The sequence below is a fragment of the Nyctereutes procyonoides genome, unplaced genomic scaffold (assembly GCF_905146905.1).
Source record: "Nyctereutes procyonoides isolate TBG_1078 unplaced genomic scaffold, NYPRO_anot_genome, whole genome shotgun sequence".
In the NCBI taxonomy this organism is placed as follows: domain Eukaryota; kingdom Metazoa; phylum Chordata; class Mammalia; order Carnivora; family Canidae; genus Nyctereutes; species Nyctereutes procyonoides.
In genome coordinates, this window is record NW_026575133.1 from 39,853,766 (window position 1) to 39,873,745 (window position 19,980).

General features: G+C 47.8%; 2 protein-coding genes across 2 annotated transcripts in view; one reads left to right on the top strand and one right to left on the bottom strand.

Annotated features, from left to right (window-relative positions):
- Positions 1–616, bottom strand: part of TRPM8 (transient receptor potential cation channel subfamily M member 8) — a 74,273-nt gene extending 73,657 nt beyond the window's left edge. The window contains exon 1 of the mRNA XM_055300024.1: positions 500–616. Within this exon, the coding sequence (XP_055155999.1) occupies positions 500–616 (117 nt within the window). The remainder of the gene's footprint in view (positions 1–499) is intronic.
- Positions 617–17,891: 17,275 nt separating this feature from the next.
- The window catches only part of HJURP (Holliday junction recognition protein), a 43,821-nt gene continuing 41,732 nt past the window's right edge, over positions 17,892–19,980 (top strand). The window contains exons 1-2 of the mRNA XM_055345793.1: positions 17,892–17,935; positions 18,104–18,147. Of these exons, the coding sequence (XP_055201768.1) occupies positions 17,892–17,935; positions 18,104–18,147 (88 nt within the window). The remainder of the gene's footprint in view (positions 17,936–18,103; positions 18,148–19,980) is intronic.

The following is a 19,980-nucleotide window of genomic DNA, read 5'->3' on the forward strand; positions in this document are numbered from 1 at the left end:
GCACCCAGGAAGGAAAAGGCCCTGCCGGCTCCCAGGAAGCACGACGGGCATGTCCCCACATCCACTGGGCAGCGTGGGTGCTGGCTTGGAGCCGGAGACAGGGACACCCAGGAGAAGGGCTAGAAGCTGTGGCTGCAGGGACATGTGAGGACCCGAACCGAGACCCAGCCGCAGAGTCGGGGAGCAGGGTGCTGAGCCCATGGGACCCACAGCGACACACCAGGCACCGAGCCGTAAAATGAGCGTTGACGGGGTGGTATCATGAATTTCGGGAGCGCCAGCCAACCAGTGCATCATGTCACCATGTGTTAAATAAAACCTTTTAAAATAAGGCGGCTGGAAGAACACAGAGGAGAGGAAGCTTCCACCCTTGCCCAGGACAACCGCAGGACACACCACCACACGGTGAGGTACGATCTCTTTCAAGAAGCAGCGTGGGTTCCCCCAAGTGACATAAGGGCCAGAGCGATGCCCTCTGGCAGCACTGCCCCGGACTCACGCTTTCACTATAGGACACGTCAGTGCTCCGAGATGTGCTGGAGTACAGGGTCCGGGTGCTGTCCTGCGTCCCGTTCCTTCTGTTCCTCATGCTGAGCCTGGCCCCCTCGAAGGACATCTCTCCTGTAGAGAATACAGAGGGGCAGGGCGGGGGGGCTGGTGGTTAGTTTGAGTCGCAAACAGTAAGAGGGCTTATCTCGTCCTATGGTCTCATTCATATGGGGAATATAAGAAGTAGTGAAAGAGATTATAGGGGAAAGGAGGGGAACAGAGTGGGAAAAATTAGAGAGGGAGACAAACCATGAGAGATTACTAACTCTGGGAAACACAAAGGGTTGTGGAAGGGGAGGTGGATGGGGGCATGGGGTGACTGGGTGACGGGCACTGAGAAGGGCATTCGATAGGATGAGCACTGGGGGGTTACACTGTATGTTGGCAAATCAAACTTCAATAAAACAAATTTTTAAAAAAAATTTTTTTTAAAAAGTCTTGTCTCCTGCTCCACCCCAGAGCCCCCACCCCCATCGGTAACTGCACCCTTGCCCTGCTCTTCTGGCCTCATCCCCTCTCATCCTCCAGGACCTCCCTGAGCCAACAGCACCGGCACCGGGCCCTCCAGGTGCCCCCCTCCCAGGCGGGCTCCTGCCTCTCAGACCACCACACTTGGGAGGTTCCCAATAGCTCCTTCCACCTTAAGGGATCTGGAGTAAAGGGAACGTAAAGAACAAACCCTAATAATGGCTTGTGTCACCTAGAGGAAGGGACGGACTCTGAAAAGAATCCTGGCCCTGGTCCACCCCATGGTGACAGGGGCCCAGAGCCTGGGTGTCCAGGTCACCATGAAACTCAGAGCCAACATTTGGGCCCCAGGGACACCCAGCAATTCCCTCTCAGGCCTAGCAGCAGGCTGTTAACCCTGAGTGTGGACGATGCAGAAGCCTCGGCCCCCACGGGGAGACTTCCAGGGCTGGCCCTGCTCTCCCCACGCTCAGACCCTCCATCCCAACCTGCAGAGGCACCCTCAGACCCATAGCCCAGGCGTCAGACGAAAACCACCAGTGGCTACTCCGTCCCCATCCCTGCATCGACTGGCAGACACAGTAAACACGACATTTCTAGAACAAAAACATCATCTTTCCCGGTCTCCCTGGGTCTCTCCTCTTCTGGTGCCAAGCTCCGCCAGCTACCTGTGACAGTGCTGCAGTATGCCACATCCAAGAGCCCATCTCTCTAGTGGCCCCCAGCTGTCCCCAGGGTCCCACCCTCTGTCTGGAACTCTCTTGCCCACCCTCTGGACCTCATGTTTTCACCACTTCTCTATGGAGCAGGGAGTGTTCTGTGACACCCCAGGCGGGGGCACGTCCAGGTGACGACTGGTCCTGTGGTGTGGCACCTCCACTCTCCACCCAGCCACCAGAACCCTGCTTGTTTAATGATCTGTTTGGCTTCTGGACCAGCTCTGTCTTGTTCAGCACCATCTTCCCAGGCCTGGCGAGGTGCACAGAGTAGATCTATACAAATACTTACTGAGCGAGTAATTTTAAAAAATAAATAGCACGTCCTCCCAAACCCTAAATCCTCCTCCAGCTTTCAAATTGCTTCCACATAGCATGTGGAAAGGCCCAGACCTTGCTCACCGGTCACGTTCCAGACCCCCAGCCCAGGGGCCCTGACTTCTCCGTCTGCACTGCCCGCCCCACCTCGGGCAGCCTCAAAACTCTCCCACCCCACAGAGACTGGACGCTTCTTTGAAACCCACTCAGAACAGCTGGTACAGGCTGTTTAAAACAATGAGTGCTTCTTTACTTCTCTCCCCAGACATTTCACAGAGAGGCTCAGAGTATTAATTGGTACTTTACATACATTGTTGTAAAACCACAGATCAATCCTGCAAGGTATCTTACTCTGATTCCCATACAGCAAATTGCTTCTAAGTAGGGCCCCAACGGTCAGGAAGTGATTTCATTTGCCTCACAGTGAGAAACTGCTTTGTTTCATTGCAATGGGAACAGGTGTATTTTTGCTTTTTAATCATATAAACGGGCAAGTCACATGAGATGTGCAGTCAGCTGCCCTGTTCTGACGTGTCAAGCGCCTAGATGAGGCATTCGTTTCCAACTGCTTTTCTGAGGCCAGTTGATATTCAGGTTGACTGATTAGGAGTTTGGGCCTTCTGTAGGACATCTTACCTAACAGGTGCTTCAGGTGAGCATCTGCCATCTGAACACCACCAGGAGTTAACAGCGTGTATGAGAGAGGAGATGGGGCATTGGGAGAAGGGATATAGGAATGAAGGCCATGGGCAAAGATCAGAAGAGGCCACAGGGGAGGGCCTGGAGAGTGAAAAGAGAAGATCCACAGCCTACCTCCCCCAGGAACCTCGGGAAACAATGGGTGAATTGGATAGGACCATAGCCAGGAGGGGAGGACGGAGTGAAAGCCACATCAGGTAGGGGCTTCTGGGTGGCTCAGTCAGTTGGGTGTCAGACTTGGTTTCAGCTCAAGTCATGATTCCTGGGTCCTGGGATCGAGCCCTGCATCAGGCTCCGCACTCAGCAGGAAGTCTGCTTAAGATTCCCTCTGCCCCTTCCCCCACCCTCCTCTCTTTCTCCCTCTCTCTCTCTCTCTCAAATGAATGAATAAATCTTTAAAGAAAAAAAAAAAGAACGTCACACCAAGGAGAAACCAGTCAATGCATTCAGTGCTAAGGAAAGGTAATGAAGTCATATTACCAGGCCAAACAATACAAAACCCAGTAGAAAAAATAGGCTAGGGGCTAAAATCCAAATCCACCTCAGAGGGAGCACAGATTGCTAATGAACGTGAAAACAGACAAGCCTCCCTTGTCATAAAAGCCCAACAACAATGAGAGACCTAGAGGAGGTGTTTTCAGACAATATTGTTTGAGGTTGGGAAGAAGGTGATGAAGCAGACACTTCCAGATAACTGGGTGGGGTGGAATCCATTTTATAGCCTGCAAAGCAACTGGGCAATGATGTAGCAAGGCACTTAAATATTGAAGACCAAGTGAACTGGCTTTGGAGACCCTAGATAAAAGAAATAGAAACACAAAAAGAGTTGTATCGAAAAGCTGTTCATTGCTGAGTTCTTTCTAATAGGAACACTTGGAAACAACCTAAATTTCCATTAATAGACCATTCCACCCAAAAGATGTGAAAGGGTGGTGCCATTAAGGGGGAGAAATCATTACGGCATGGAGAAATCATTATGATTCGTTGCAAGTAGAAAAAGAAAAAGCAAGAGGCAAGGAATCCTGGTGGTTAGGAGCTCAGGCTTCACAGACAGGGGTTTGGGTGAAGCACTAGAGCTACAAAACTTGAGTGTGTCTTTCCCCCCTTGGCTCCTTATAAAGGTGGCTCAGCCGCCCACAGGAGGGGCAGCTCCAGCTGTAGGGAAGATAACTGCCTCATGGATAATGTGTAGAAGGCACCCAGGACAATACACCAGGAGTAAATACACCAAAATGCTAACCACTATATGCTAACGTGGGGGGGGGGTGAGTAATTCTTTTTTTTTTTTTAATTTTTTTTTTTTTACTTTGTTACATTTACCAAAATTAAATACATTGCTTGTGTAATCTGGAAAGTATACTTAATAAATAAGATGAGCATCTAGAGGCTGGGCAAGGGGAAGATAACTAGTGATGATGGCAACGGCATTTCAGCAATGGGGGTTGTGTAGACAACTTGTGTGGACCTTCCCTCCACAGGGGCACATGGGAGGAAGGTCTGACAGCTGATTTGTTGGGTCTTATTTCAATCTTGTGAGAAGAAAACTAGAGGACAGAGAGCAATAAAAGCCCAGGGCAGATGTGTCCCTTATAAGAATAACAAAGAGTGGGGCAGAAGGGCTTCATGGGGCAGGGAGGAGTGCAGAAGTGATCCCCCCTACAGTCACTGATCAAAGAGAGATAACCAATTGAAGATCAAAGGAAAAGAGAGCCAACAATAACATAACAAATACTGATGAGAAACTTGGATTGTCTTTCCCTCTCACATCATGTGATCCAAAATCCTTCCTGGACAAGGAACTGGTTGATTGATGTTCCTACCCCAGCACCTTGGTCCTACCTGGCCTGCCTGACTCTGACTCCGGAGAAGAAACAGGGACAGCACACAGGTGGTCGGGCCTTCACACAACAGCCAAGCCTAGAGTGTGGTTTTAAAAGGGGATCTTTGAGGGCACCTGGGTGGCTCAGTTGGTTGAGCACCTGATTCTTGGTTTTGGCTCAGGTCCTGATCTCAGGGTCATGAGATGGAGCCCTGTATTGGGCCCCAGGCTGTGTGCGGAGCCTGCTTGGAATTCTCTCTCTCTCTCTCTCTCTCTCTCTCTCTCTCTCTCTCTCTCTCTCTCTAAAAATAAATAAATAATTTTTTTAAAAGTTAAAAATTAAAAAATAAAATAAAATAAAAGGGGGTCTTCGAGGGACACCTGGATGGCTTAGTCAGTTAAGCATACAATTCTTAGTTTCAGCTCAGGCCATAATCTCAGGATCGTGGGGAGATTACTAAAGTTTTTCTATCCTCTCCCTCTGCTCCTCCCCTCCACGTTCTCTCTCTCTCTCTATCTCTCTCTCTCTCTCTCTCTCTCTCATTCTCCCTCTCTCTTTCTCTCTCCCTCTCAAATAAAAAAAGAAATCCTAAAACATAATACAAAATTTTTTTAAAGAGGGTCCTTAGGGCCTCCCTGCTGAGAGGGGCTCAGGGACCCCTTCCCACATCAGTGGGAGCAGTCCTGCCTTCATCATATTCATGCATCCAAGATCCTAGAAGGTGCCCTCTGAGGAAGTTTCTGCTGCCAAAGAGCAGCCTGAAACATCTACTCTGCTCTGCACACCTGCTCCCATCTCTTACCTGCACAGGCAGATGGGGGACGTCTGGAGCCTTAGTCTCTTGAATTGGATAAGAGTGCCACTATTGTCCTTGAAGAAGAATAAGTTTATAGATGGCTTACCAAGCTCCTAAGGTGATGGATTTATTCATGACAACCCCAACAAACAAGAGTTGGAGTTCACATACAACTTGGGAAATAAGATTGCATGACTCCAAAATGATAACACAATGTAACATGATACAGCATTCGATAACCACCATATATGGTCTTAAAGCCTCTCCAGAGTTACTACTGGGATACTACTTCTCTCTGTGGATCAGATTTGCAGTATTTGGCATTCACATGAAAGAGGCACAGGCATTCCACCCCTTTGGAGGTCACTGGAGTAATGATGCTTAAAAGTATGTGTTTCAAGTCTAGGACCATCCCCTTATTTTCTCTTTAACTCTGGGTGTATTTCTCTAAATGAATGGAACTCTACTAGAAGTTGGAAAAGCCAGTCAAGAAAATGATAGCCTGTAGCATGGATGGACCTCCCCTGATAGACTCCACCAGTAAGTTGGCAGGAATGCAAACTGGTGCAGCCGCTCTGAAAAACGGAGGCTCCTCAAAAAGTTAAAAATAGAGCTACTCTATGACCCAGCAATTGCACTACTAAGATTTAACCAAAGGATACAAACATAGTGATTCAAAGGGGCCCATGCACCCTAATGTCCACAATGGCCAAACTATGGAAAGAGCCCAGATGTCCATCAGCAAATGAATAGGTAAAGAAGATCCAGTACACACACACACACACACACACACACACACACACACACATAAGAATATTACTCAGCCATCAAAAAGAATGAAATCTTGCCATTTGCGATGATGTAGTTGGAGCTAGAGAGTATCATGCTAAGTGAAATAAGCTAATCAGAGAAAGACAAAATGATATAATTTCACTTATATGTGGAATTTAAGAAACAAACAGATGAACATAGGGGAAGGGAAGTAAAACAAAATAAAATAAAAACAGAGAGGGAGGTAAACCATAAGAGACTCTTAACTCTAGGAAACAAACTGAGGGTCGCTAGAGAGGAGGTGGGTGGGGGGATGGGGTAATTGGGTGACAGGCATTAGAGAGGTCATGTGATGTGATGAGCACTGTGTTATATGCAACTGATGAACCACTGACTTCTACCTCTGAAACTAATAATATACTATATGTTAACTAAATTGAATTTAAATTTATTTTTTTTAATTTTTATTTATTTATGATAGTCAGAGAGAGAGAGAGAGAGAGAGAGAGAGGCAGAGACACAGGCAGAGGGAGAAGCAGGCTCCATGCACCGGGAGCCCGACATGGGATTCGATCCCGGGTCTCCAGGATCGCGCCCTGGGCCAAAGGCAGGCGCCAAACCGCTGCGCCACCCAGGGATCCCTGAATTTAAATTTAAAACATTTTTTTTAAAAATAATCCACCAGTAAAATGACAGCAAGGGCCTCTCACAATGTTTAATATCCTATTTGAAGAGGATGATTTCTTGTAGTGCACACACTCAATTCACTGTGCTGTTCTTCTCAAAAATCACAGGGTTGGTGAACACAACAGGAAGGTTCAGGAAACATCACACCACTGGCCAGAGAGTCCAAAGTTCAGGCAAAACCAAAAGACTTGTCAAAATACTCATTTTAATGATGAACAATTCAATGTCAAGAGGAACTTGGATCAGCACACAGAGAAATATCTATTTATATAATCTAGCTTCGAGGGAAAGAAGACTGAAAAAAATAGGTAGAAAAAAAACAAGACAAGGGCTTGGATTCAGGAAAGGGCTTGGATTCAGGAAAGGCCAAGCTTGAGGCTGCCCCGCAGCATCGCCCCGTAGATGGTGAGCATCATATAGGACGAACCCACAGCAGCTCAGCACGGTGCCAGGGTGACATGAGCGTCCGTGCTCCTGTCCTTACTAGCAATAGTAGTGTGGGGACTTCATAAGAAGAAGAGTGAATAAGGTGTCGCCGAGAAAGCAAAGTGGCCGAAAAGACTAGTGAGTCGTGAGCATCGTCACCTTCTCCCGCTGCCTCATCCACCAGGGAAACGTGTTTCATTTGCTCACTCCTGGGGCCCATGTGGAGTGAAAATGGGGAGTAGCCTAGAGAAGCTGAATAGATTTACATTCAAAGGGACCCAGAGAAACAGGAGGAAGAGGTGAGAGATGGTAGGGGTGTGTGAGGAGAGCCGGGCGCGCAGGCTGCCCGGGGCAAAGGGCATGGTACGGCCATGGCAAGATAGGTGGATGGCATCTTCTGGATGTTTTCCTGAGTTCAACCATCCCTATGTGTTCTCTCTCGCTGGGTGGGAAACCATCTCAGAAGGTGACTACTAAAAACAACACGTCCTTGGACCTCAGAGTTTCCGCGGGTCAGGAACCTGGGCACAGTCAAGGGGGGATCTCTGCCGTCCAGGTACCGGCTGGGGCTGAGGTCTCATCTCAAAGTTGGACGAGACAAGGCCCTGCTTCTCAAGCTCACCTGGTTGTCAGCAGGGTCGAGTTCCACGGGTCCTGAGGACCTCGCTGGCTGGTGGCAGGAGGCCCCCCGTGGTTTCTGGCTCCGTGGGCCTCCAGCGTGGCACCTGGTTTGTCAAAGCCTGCCAGCGGATAGGGCAACAGAGAGAATCTGCCACGAGGCAGTCATGGGCTGTGTAACCTAATCACACAAGTGATGTCCCAAGTCACCTTTGCCTTATTCTACCGGTAGAAGCAAGTCGCTAGGTCCCACCATCATTCCAGGGGAGGGGACCACACAGGGGCAGGAGCACCAGGAGGCCAAGAGGGGGGTCAGGGGGGTTCGGGCCTTCTCAGAAGTCCACCTACCACTGGGCCCTTGCATTCATATTTATTTCCAGCACTCTTGCTCTGACCTGAGTATCTTTTGAATAAAACATTGCACCGAGAGCAGCCTTAAGATTTTTCGATTTTGGGATCCCTGGGTGGCGCAGCGGTTTGGCGCCTGCCTTTGGCCCAGGGCACGATCCTAGAGACCCAGGATCGAATCCCACATCGGGCTTCCGGTGCATGGAGCCTGCTTCTCCCTCTGCCTGTGTCTCTGCCTCTCTCTCTCTCTCTGTGTGACTACCATAAATAAATAAAAAAAAAATTTAAAAAAAAAAAAGATTTTTCGATTTTCTCTGGGTCCCACACATGTAAGAATCAAAGCAGGACCCCTAAGGTATCTGATTCAGCAGCAACGCTAAGGAGGCAATCTGAGTAGCTGGAGGAAACAATGACGGAGCCCACAGCAAACCTGACTCTAACGGCACAAAGTCAGCGCTGGGGCAAGTTTGCTCATCTGCCCGCTGCCTTTGGGTCACTCTCTGAGCTACGGTTACCCAACACACACCCATGACAGTCATTGTAATCTGGGATTTTGACCTACCTTGTTATTATCAAGCTATTTTTTTTAGATTGTATTTCATGTATGAGAATAATTTTTATTTTCATATTAATTTTATGTCTATGATTTCAACCCTCTTCATGCGTCCCTGGCGTCCCTGCCCATTGAGAGTCTATTCGTACCTGCCTTGTCCACCCTGGACTCATCTGCCTGCATTAGAAGGAAGTCCCTGGGGATGATTTCAGTGGAGTGACTCATAAGACATGTGTGTGAGGAGCTTTTTATTCATGTGAATGTCTTTTTCTGCACGTGGACAACTTGACAACACTTTCCCCCCACGTAGGACCTGTTCCACTCTTCTTAGACTTTTGATCTTATAAAGGAAAACCCAGAGAGCAGCCTCATTGTTATTCTTTCTGTCCAACATTTCTTTGGTTTTCCCTCTTATTCTTAAATGCTAATGTTTTTTTGACTCTTACCAGATAATGACCTAAAATTTTCGCTTTGACCTTGGGCTCTTTTTACACAGACTCAAGTTTGGTTGTTTTGTTTCGTTGGGGCCCTGGAAAGCTTGCTGTTGTCCTATTACTATGCTCTGATTACAGCCCATGCTGGGTATGGATGACTCGGGGTGAGTGTTGTGTCCCCAGTCCTATAATGTGTCACGAAGGCAATTGTGACCAAGAGAGAAGGGCGATGCTCAGAAAAGAAGTCTCATGGCCCACCAGTGAAGTGCCTTCCAGAATTGACTCCAGTCCTATTTCTGCAGGAAACTGGCACCCTACTCAGGCACCATCAAGTGACCCAATGTCAAACCAGAGAACATGCTCAGGTGTTCAGTGGACACCAGCCCATGGCACAAGCACCCGCCCAGTATGTCATGAGGCTTTGCCCCCGACAAATGCAGCTCCTCGGGGCAGCGGTGCCACTCCCTGCTGTGGCCATCACCTGTGGGGCCACGGGGAGCACACAGAGATGCATCATGTAAGTGGCAGGCCTTTCAGAAGAAGACAATGGTCCACACAGAGCAGGCCTGAGAGTCAAAAAGTCAACAGAATGCATCTTCTTCGCTGGGCCAACAAAAAACATCAGATCTTCCATTCAAAAAAACAAAACAAAACAAAAAACAGACACACACACTGGGTCTCCCGCAGGGCAAAACTAATAGGCTTAGAGATGTTCTGGTGAAATTATTCAAGGTAAGAATAAACACACCATTATACAAACAGCACAGCGGGAAAAAAAAATGAGGTACAAGAGAGAGGGGAGTAAGGCTGGAATCAAACTCCTGCAAGCTAGAGGATGGAGCATATTTGCATTTCTCCGAGGGAAAAGACTGGATCTAGGAATTGTATCTTCAGCTGCGTGGGGGGCAGAGAGGAACACGTGGGATCCGGGGTGGGGAAGGGGGCCACCCGCACCCACCAAGCGGTTCTGGAAAAAGGGGGCAGGGTGGAGGAGGGTATACATGGGGAACACGTGGTACCACTTCTTAGCAGTTTAAATGTCTACTTTTTCCTTGGTGGGCGCCCAAAGTTTTGAAGAGACTGACTACAACATTGCTGAGTAGCAAGAGGAGAGCAGAGGGTCCAAGGAGAGGGTAACGCGGGTGACATGAGGAGCTGATAGAAGTTAACTGCACCTGACCCTGGCTGGGCCCCAAGCGAAGGCATGAACCGGTCAGGGTCAGGTGCAAGCAGGACCAAACCCAGGCGTCCCCGCCCCCGGCAGCCGCCAGGGCACCTGCATCAGGGGAGGGGGTGAGGCGAGATGCGCGCGGCTCTAAAGGAGCATCTTCCCAGTGATGGGAGCGTTCCACAGCTTGATGGTGGTGGCGGTTACACAATGTACTCCTGCTAAAAGTGTGTGTGTAAAACCATACACTCACAAATGAGTACATGTGAAACCGGTGAGGAATCCCAGTAAGGTCTGTGGATCACGCCAAAGTCAGTTTTTTGGTTCGGGTGTTAGGCTAGAGCTCCGTGTGGTGTCACCATTGGGGGAAATGGGCGAAGCGTATGTGGGACCTCTCGGTATTCGTTTTCCAACTTCCTCTGAACATACCATCGTGTCCAAATAATAATTTAAAAGGAAAATAATTCCCGTGTAAAAAGAACCCTGGGCCCCATGGTGGGGGGACATCCTAGGTGGAACCTGGTGACACCTACACCTACAGCCTATGCCTGTTCCCTCTAAAGTCCTGAAGGCAGGTGGAGGGTGCATCCCGAACATAAAGCTCCAGGGAAGGGATTCCAGTGTAGGCCAAGGGATGGGCCCCAGGGTACAGATACCCGAGAGTCTGGCCAGACTTAGGACTTATTTGTTTAACTGTGTATGATCTTTGCTTTCATATTTTTATCAATATCTCAATTATTTTTATTTATGGTCCTTGCTCTTAAAGATTGCTGATGGATCTGATGAAATTAATGGAGCCCTAGTACCCGCTATGGAGATGGCCTCGGTAAAAATCAAAACCAAAATGGACTTGAATTGCTCTTCACGTTTTCTCAAGTTCATAATAAGATCTCAAAGATACTGACTCCTACACACATCAGAAGGTAAGGCATCTCGGATTTCCTACCCAGAGAGACACATGTTCTCTGCCCAGACTGAATTTTCTGGGCCCCCAAAAAGTGCTCATCGGCTCTGAGGTGGCCCACAGACTCTGCATCTCTAACAAGTTCCCAGGTGTGGCATGGCGCTTCTGGTTGGGGGACCCCATTTAGAGAACCACTGGGCTCCCCCAGGACCCTGCCAAAAGCACCCATGACCCTCTTGTCTCTGGCTGCAATCCCAGGCTCTTCAGAACTTGTAATTGGATCTTTTTAAAACACAGAGCATGCAACTGGGATGCTTCAGAGACCCTATCATATCAGTTTGGCCTTAGTGTGCTTCTGTGGTCACAGCTTGAATTTATGGACAATGCAGCTCATCCTGAAAGCCCATGAAACACATGTCATCGTGCCGTGAATGGCACCCTAATCCCAGGAATGAATAATGGTCATGTCTTATGTAATGTCCCTTATGTCCCAGGCGCTATGCTCAGCTCTTCGCATGTATGAACACTCAGTCTTCCTTATTATTTTCCCACTTAAATGGATGAAGAAACCGAGTCACAGAAAGGTTAGACAACTTCCCCAAAGTCACACAGCAGATCAGTAGAGGATACAGGACTCAAACTCAAACAGGCTGGTCTGAGAGCCTAGTCCTTAAACATTAAGCTCTTGTGTGCTACTTTAATACCTTTTTGGGAAGAGATAGATTGTCTTTTATATTGTATTAGTACACTATTAAAATTTAAATCAGGAATCAAAACCTGGTTTTGTTGGCCAGGGGAGAGGTTGGCCTAATATTATTTTTTATTGCTGATGCTCATCAGCAATTTTAAATAATCTAGCTATCACCCATTCCCAACGGAATGCTCACCCTGTGAGCCCGTTGCAAAAACAAAACCAAAACCAAAAACCAATCTGCTCTGTTACTGTCCGAATACAAGAATGGCATGGGGCACATTTTCGAGAGTACGGCTTACCTGCCTCTCACCACAATCAAACCAGTCCTGAGATGTCCTTTCCAAGCAGGACGTATATCTAAGTCTCCATATGGTAAAGGAGACGGGAGAAGTTTTCCTCACCAAACACTGAAGGAGAGGAATTGTGTGGTTCACACTCTGAAAGAACGTTCCAAGGGGCCCTACCAAACCACGGCCATCTCCACTCTTTGCTCCCATCAATTATTCATTATAATGGTGAGTATGACACTTGCAGAAGCTCCAAATAGAAATGACACCATCCAGAGAAATCTTCTCAATTCCCATTCTGGCCTGAGCCTGCCGGGGTGCACACAGGAGCGACAACGGACCCTCGAGGGTCCATGTACTCCTAGCCTCCCCTGCCTCATTCACCCTGGAGAATTTGTTTCATTACAGGAATTATCCTGCTTTTCTAATTGCCATATTTTTGTCAGCCACATTTTTGAAGTTTGCATTGATAGGTAAAACCCCAATGGTTAAAGCCCCAGGGGAGCCCCCAAAGTCATTTGATCCCAGTGTCTCTCGTCCCAAGAGGACAGGTGAGAGACAGGAAGTGAGTCCCTGCAGCAAATGAGCTGGAAGGTGCTGTTTGCTGTGAGCCCTCCCCCCCACCCCCAGGATAAGAGGAAAGACAGGGAGTCCCTAAGTGCCTGGATCCTGTTGTCTTCACAGGTACCAAGAATAACATCAATTCTTAGGCAAGACAAGATGAATAATGGGCGACACCAACTTTGTTCCAAATTTTAAAGAATTACAAATCAAAAGTCACAACCTTGAAGGAAAGCTCCTCACACTCTCGAAACAGCTGAGGAGCTGAAACCCCAACCATAAGTGTATTTGTATTCTGCTTAAGAATCTTAACTCTGAAGAAGTCAGCATTGGCAATCGCGGCCTCAAAATTAAAGAGAAATAAAACCTCTAATTATCCAACCCCCAGTAGTTCCCTTTTGCTTCTAAAGAATACAAGCAGTGAGCGTGTTTCAGAAGCTAAAAGTAAAAGTAAGTCAAATATGCTTTGCTTCTTTATCAAAGACTTTTGACTGTCTGAATACATCTTTCTTGATGCTAATTTAGGTTCCATCGTAGGCTTGATTTAAAAAAAAAAAAAAAACCTGTTTTGTGATGTCCTCGATAGGTCCGAGAACATAGGATCGCTTTTAGATAGTTGCAGAGTTAAGATGCCAGTGAATCTTTTAATAAGGCTCATTTGAGGACATCTCTGACTCCGTCAATCAGAAAATAAAAGCTGTAATCGTATTTTAAATCATTCAAAAACCTAGCACAGGCTCCACTTCTAAATAAATCCGAAACAGTACCCTAAAGATCTGTGAACTAGTATTTTGCTTAACCCCACGGCTCCTTGAGAAATTTCACCTTTTGTCTCGGTTTCAAATCTTCCTAGAAAAGCTAAATGATGTCCTTGCCAAACACACTCTATTCACCCTCTATTCTACAAGTTACAACAACAGCAACGTTTATAGAGACGCGAAAAGCAACAGTCGATAACATACCGGTTGAGGTTTGTGAGGCAGGATTTGCTTTCCCTGGAAAGATCCTGCCGGCCTTCCCTTCTTGCCAAGGAAGAAGGCTTTTATACCGGGAGCTGCCTCAGCCCCGCCCTCCTCCTCCTCCCCCTCCCCCGAGGAGGAACAAAAAAATGTAGGCCGAAGACTCTTAAAACCCCGGGCTTAGGGTAGCAACTTAGGCATCTAAGCTGAGCGACCAATGCCTAACTATGGAACGTGGTATTTTAAACGCTGATAAGGTAAACACAAACTTCCTCCTCTTGCCCAGCCAATCCTCTAGTATTAAGTCATACTAAAATTTAATTTCTACAATTTGCGGCACATCTTAAAAACCACAAGTGAAATAGGAAATGCGCACTATGGAAGGTAATGACAAGATTAATTAATAGATTAAAAGCTTTTAATTGATCAGGAAAAAATCATAAACAGAGGACATTTAATAAACATTTTTTTTCTTCGGATTCTGGTAGCTTTCTCTACACCGACGTGTATTCAGCACTGGGCTAGCTGGGCAGCGGTCGGCAGGGGTGGCAGGAAGCCTAATTTATAGTAATTTCCATGATTTCCTTGCACTTTGTCTTTATGAATACTCCACTAGCAGAGACGAAGTACTAATCACCAGGAGGCAACCTTCATTCATTTTCTTTAAATGATGTAGCACAAATATCATTTCAATAGTTTTGTCATAATCAATGCTCCTGGAGTGTTGGCTGTTCTTTTTTTTTTTTTTAAGATTTTATTTTTAGGTAATCTCTATACCCAACGTGGAGCTCAAACTCACAACCCTGAGATCGAGAGTGACACTCTCTCCCAACTGAGCCAGCCAGGCGCCCTGCCTTCTCTTTCTATTATGTATTTATATATGAAGTGTATGCTATCGGCAAGAAGAAAGAGGATAGTGCCATTTAAAAATTGATTATATAGGGACACGTGGGTGGCTCAGTGGGTTAAGCGTCTGACTTCAGCTCAGGTCATGATGTCAGGGTCCTGGGATCCAGCACCGTGTGGGGCTCTGTGCTCCACAGGGGAGTCTGCTTCTCCCTCTCCCTCTGCTCCTCCCCCTGCTCATGCTCATTTTCTCTCTCAAATAAATAAAATCTTTTTAAAAAAATAATAACACATAAAATTTGACTACACAGTACAAACAAATGCAAAAGGGTTAGAGGTTAAACATAAGGAATTTCAAGGGGCAATTTCTTAAAGACAGAAGGATCTGAAGAAGATCTGAAAGGAGAGACAAGATGCAATTCGTGAGAGCGGTCGCACCTATGGAGAGCATATTCTGTTCAAAGGGAGAAAAATCCCTTTGACAAAGAAAGACAAAAAAGTTAAGATAGGACCACAAACCCAAATAGTCCAAGGCTCAGGAAGGTCATGGAAGTGAATGGAGTGACCAAGTGCAAGGCAATGGTGAAGAGGCGGGGCTGTGGAAAATTGGGAATGACAGGTGCTATGTGTGAAAAGGACCCGTGTGAGAAGAGATCTAGCAGGGAATGGGGACAGAATCAGAGAAATCTCAAAATTACTCTTAAAGTGGATCCTAGGACTAAAATTCCAGCACACCTACCATCTCCTTCCCCACCCCCACACACATACCCAGAGCCCCTGGATTCCGTCCTCTCTTTCATTAGCCTGCAGCCCACACAGCATCCCTCCAGGTATTCCCAGAGATAAAGGCATCAGAAGGTGGGACGAGAAATCTAGTTTGAAAACCAGAAAATGAACTGGAAAGGACTAGAAATCTAGAAAATTATAGACAAAGTGGACCACGATACACTATGCAGGGATACTGCTGTGGGGGTGAGGCCACCATCCCAGGCCGACAGAGAGGAAGCTGATAGCAGAGGGGAAGAGCATGATGGGGGTGAAGCATGGCCTTTCATCAGATGAAACACTACAGAGCCAGGGACCACCTTGACTTAGAGCATATTTATAGAGAAAGACTCAAAATTCATGCTGTCAACTGATTGGTGTAGGTTGCAAAACTGAGTGTATGGTTTCATCTTGGGTTTAAGATATGCTTTGAGGGAAGGACCAAAGGATAAGGAGGCTGGGGTAGAGACTGAAGGGGACGGGTGGTGTTTGGGAGAATCCATGCAAAGGTGTCATGACACCGAGGAATAAAGAAAGGTGAGGCTTTGAGTACACAGCTGGGGGCTCAGCTTTGATCTGATGGACAGTCCCTTGTAGGTGAGTTCATGGTGACAGCAAGAGTCACAGCCATGCTGAAGGTCACACGCAGCCTAAACTTGAGGGTTTGCAAGGAGGAGAGTCTCCAGGTGGACGCAGTCCCTGTGAGGTCCAGGGAAAGCAGGTGCTTCCTGAGAATGATGCGGACAGGTCCAAACTCCAGGCCTGGAAGCTACGCCTACTGCATGCTTCGTGTCCCAGAATGCTGGATTGAGCCCCTGTTCTGGGCTGAATTGTGTGCCTCACCCCCATCCCTCAGAATGTGACCATATTTAGAGACAGGGTTCTTCTTACAGAGGTGACCAAGTCACAATGAGGTCTTCAGGGTGGGCCCTGATTCCACATGCCTGGTGTCCTTATAAAGAGATGAGACCAGGACGCAGACACACACAGGGAAGACCACGTGAGGACACAAGAAGCCAGCCATCTGCAAGGCAAGGGAGGCCTCTGAAGAAACCAAACCTGCCAACTCAATCTTGAAATTCAGCCTCCAGGACGGTGAGGATGAAAGTTTTGATTACTTAAATCACCCAGTCTGTATTTTGTTACAGCAGCCCTTGCAGACGAATAGAGCCCCCAAGGTCAGGTGCGGAGGGAGTTGTCAGCCGGTCCCCCTAGGAACAGCCAGGACCACCGCGGGACCACCACGGATGCCCCAGGAAGAGCAGAGAGTTCCCATGGGAGCCTGTGGTGCTCCCACTCCCACCTGGCTCCCATCTTCAGCACTGCCCAGCCCAGCACATCCCCCTGAGGGGTGACAGATGGGCTTTTCCTATAATGTCGGGAGCCAAGTGGGCCTGTCCTGCCCTCAGGGTGAGATGAATTAAGTTAGTGTGGACTTTCCTCTTTCATCTCCTGATTCCTAAACCAACGGATTCTTTGTGTCCTAATTTTCACCCTAATTGCAAACTTGTATCCATAACAAAGTACCATCCAGCCTAAACAAGTTCTAGTAAAATGTCTTCTGTATATCTTGAATGTCCTTTTTTTTTTTTTTTATCTTGAATGTCTTAAGTGAATGGATCCGTGCTGTAAGTCAGTGTCGTCATGTACGGGAGGGATGGAGATAGACGCACAGGTAGAGATATATAGGTATGGACATCCAGGTGTAGTATAGATGTGTAGTTATAAGTATAGGACAGGTACAGACATAAAACCCGCAGATTCGCCATTTTATCCAAGACTTAACAAAATGCCCAAATTCCCCTACCAAGGCAAGCGTGAGGGATTTTTTAAAGACTTTTTAAATGCTAGGTGGTTGCATTATCCTTCAAGTGCCAGAAGGTGGCTTCTATGTGCAAAATCGGAGGCTGCCTCAGGGATGTGCTCATGCACCTGGATCTTCAAAGCAGGTTTCACAGGTGAATAATGACACGGGCCAGGCATGTTGCCCCAGACCTTTCTTGGCCCCATCAGAGAAGCAAAGCCTGTAAGCACAATCCCTGCCAAATCTGGAGGCTTGATAGTCAGCTTTGCTTTCCTATTTTCTGCACTGTGAGAAAACATGTCGAAACAGAATGAACCAGAGATGTGGCGGGGGGGGGGGGGTGCTGGGTCCATTACAGTGGAAACGTACCTAATGCCACCAAACTGAACAATTAGAAATGGGTGGGATGGCAAATGCCACATTATGTATGCTTTGCCACAATGATAAATAACTTTCGGGGTGCCTGGGTGGCTCAGTCGGTTAAGCATCTGCCTTCAGCTCAGGTCATGATCCCGGGGTCCTGGGATCGAGTCCCCCATGGGGCTCTCTATTCAGTAGGGAGTCTGCTTCTCTCTCTCTGCCTCTGCTGCTCCCCCTGCTTGTGCGCTCTCTCTCGCGCTCTCTCTCTCTGTGTGTTAAATCAATCAATCAATCAATCAAACTTTAAAAAAAAATAATAAAAGAATAAGGCAGACGACCAATGGCCCTGAGCACTCCATCCCTGAAGATAGGTCTGGAAGACAGGTCTGGACTAGGGTCAGGCTCCAGGGCAACCTTGGGCCAGGTCCCTGACTTCTCTGAGCCCGGCGTCCTCACGTCTCAGGACACCACCTGTAAAGCGCTCGGCTTGGTCGGCAGGACAGGAGTGTAGCACCGGGGAGTGTGCATGCGGCTGTGTACCCTGTGGCACAGGTATGACATTCCCCGACAGTCAGACAAGCTTGCCCCCAACACCGGTGAGCAAGGAATTAGAAAGAGGATTTGAGACATAAAGCAGATCATCTCAAAGAGCCTCAGAGGAAATCACATTGAAAAAAAAATCTGCGATTCAAGCAGACAAAGCAAGCGGGGTGATGAGGAGGGGAGGTGGGAGGTTGAGTCTTTTGAGGAACTACTTTTGCCTCGACTCCTGCCCAAGAAGTGCTTCGGCCTCCGAGTGCCAGAGAAAATGAGACCACTCTGCATATTGAAAATTCACATGGTAGTCACTGTGGCCTATATGACCTCGCTCTTTCCCATTTTAGAGCTCAAGGCAATAAGAAACCATTTCTTCCCTTTTATCCAAATTACCGAAACTTTGCTTAAGGAGACAAAAGAAGTTCTGAGTGATTTCTGACCACTTTTATGTGGTCACGGATGGCATGAGAAGGGCAGCAGACCCATTCCACCTTCCTTCTGCACCAGGGGATGAGAAACCCACCCCAAGACAGGAAGGACACTTGGACGCTACTTAAAAGCACGGTGGCTACGGCCGATGGGGGATAATGGAAAAGACAGCGTGAAAAGTGGTGGACACTTCGGATTATTAGAAGTACTGCCATCCTCCAGAGTGGACCCTGAGTAGAAGAGGGTTCAAATGTCAGAAACAAAAATAGCCAAGAGACCCCAGATGATAACTGAGCAGTTACCCTGAAAGTAACGTGACGGGAAAGATGTTTTCCTGGGCTGGGGCTGCAGATTCAAACATGCTGAAGGCGAAGCCCAGCACTCGAGGCATCCAGTCCAGGAAAAATCGTGGTAGATAATGAAATGGGAGTCTGTCGTGGCTGGGTTCCGGTCTGTTTTCATGAGGCTTCCCAGCCAGAGACCAAGGATGGGCTTTCTGTTAAGCTCCTTTCCTTATATCCATCCTATAACGACGGTGTCTCAAAGAAGAAAGTACTGGACCATTCACCCGATAAACTAGTCCTATTTTTAACAACTGTGCAATCAGAAATTTCCTCCTGTCGTGGGAATGTGTCCACACCCACCTGCGACAGTAGCTGCCATTTGTTGAGCGCCTGTTGTATGCCAAGCACGGTTCCAAGGGCTTTCCATGTGCTGACTCATGGAACCCCCCAACAAATGTGCGGGCAGGTGCTGCTAGTATCATCAGCCCCATTTTACAGGTAGTATAACTGAGGCACAGACAGGGTAACTTGCTCAAAGTGTATAACTAGCAAGTGGAAGAGCCAGGTTTGAGATCCAGGCTGGTGATTTCCAGTGTCCTTTTGTGTAACTTCTGTGTGACAGGCTCACACCATACACATACACACACACACACACACAGATGCACACAGACACGCACATACCTACATATACACACAATCAGAGAGGACGCACAGGGGAGCAGGTCGGCCCTAATAAAACTCAAAGAAAGGCAAGGCTGTTCAGCTGCCCTCTTCAGCCACACTTTTGTGGGACACATTATGTTTTCAGGAATTTCCAAGGAATCTTGCTTAATGTCTTACCTCTGTGTTTCGGAGGTGTCTCAGACTTACCAGTGCCAATCAGATCACTTGTGTCCACACCACCCCAGCCCTAATCTGCACCTCCCCATGGCAGCTGGTGACTGTCACCATCCCAGAGTCGTTCTTGGGTGTCTCCCTCCATGACCCAACCCATCAGTAGCTCCTGAGGGCTCTGCTGCCAGTCCCAGTTGGGTGTACCCCAAATCCAACCATCCCAGGGGTTGCCACTGCCACCTCCTCCATCCAAGGCACCACTGTCTCTTTCCTGGAAGCCTATATGGCATCTAGCTGGTCTGTCCCCTTCCACTCATGCTCCCACGACCCATTCTCTACCCCTCT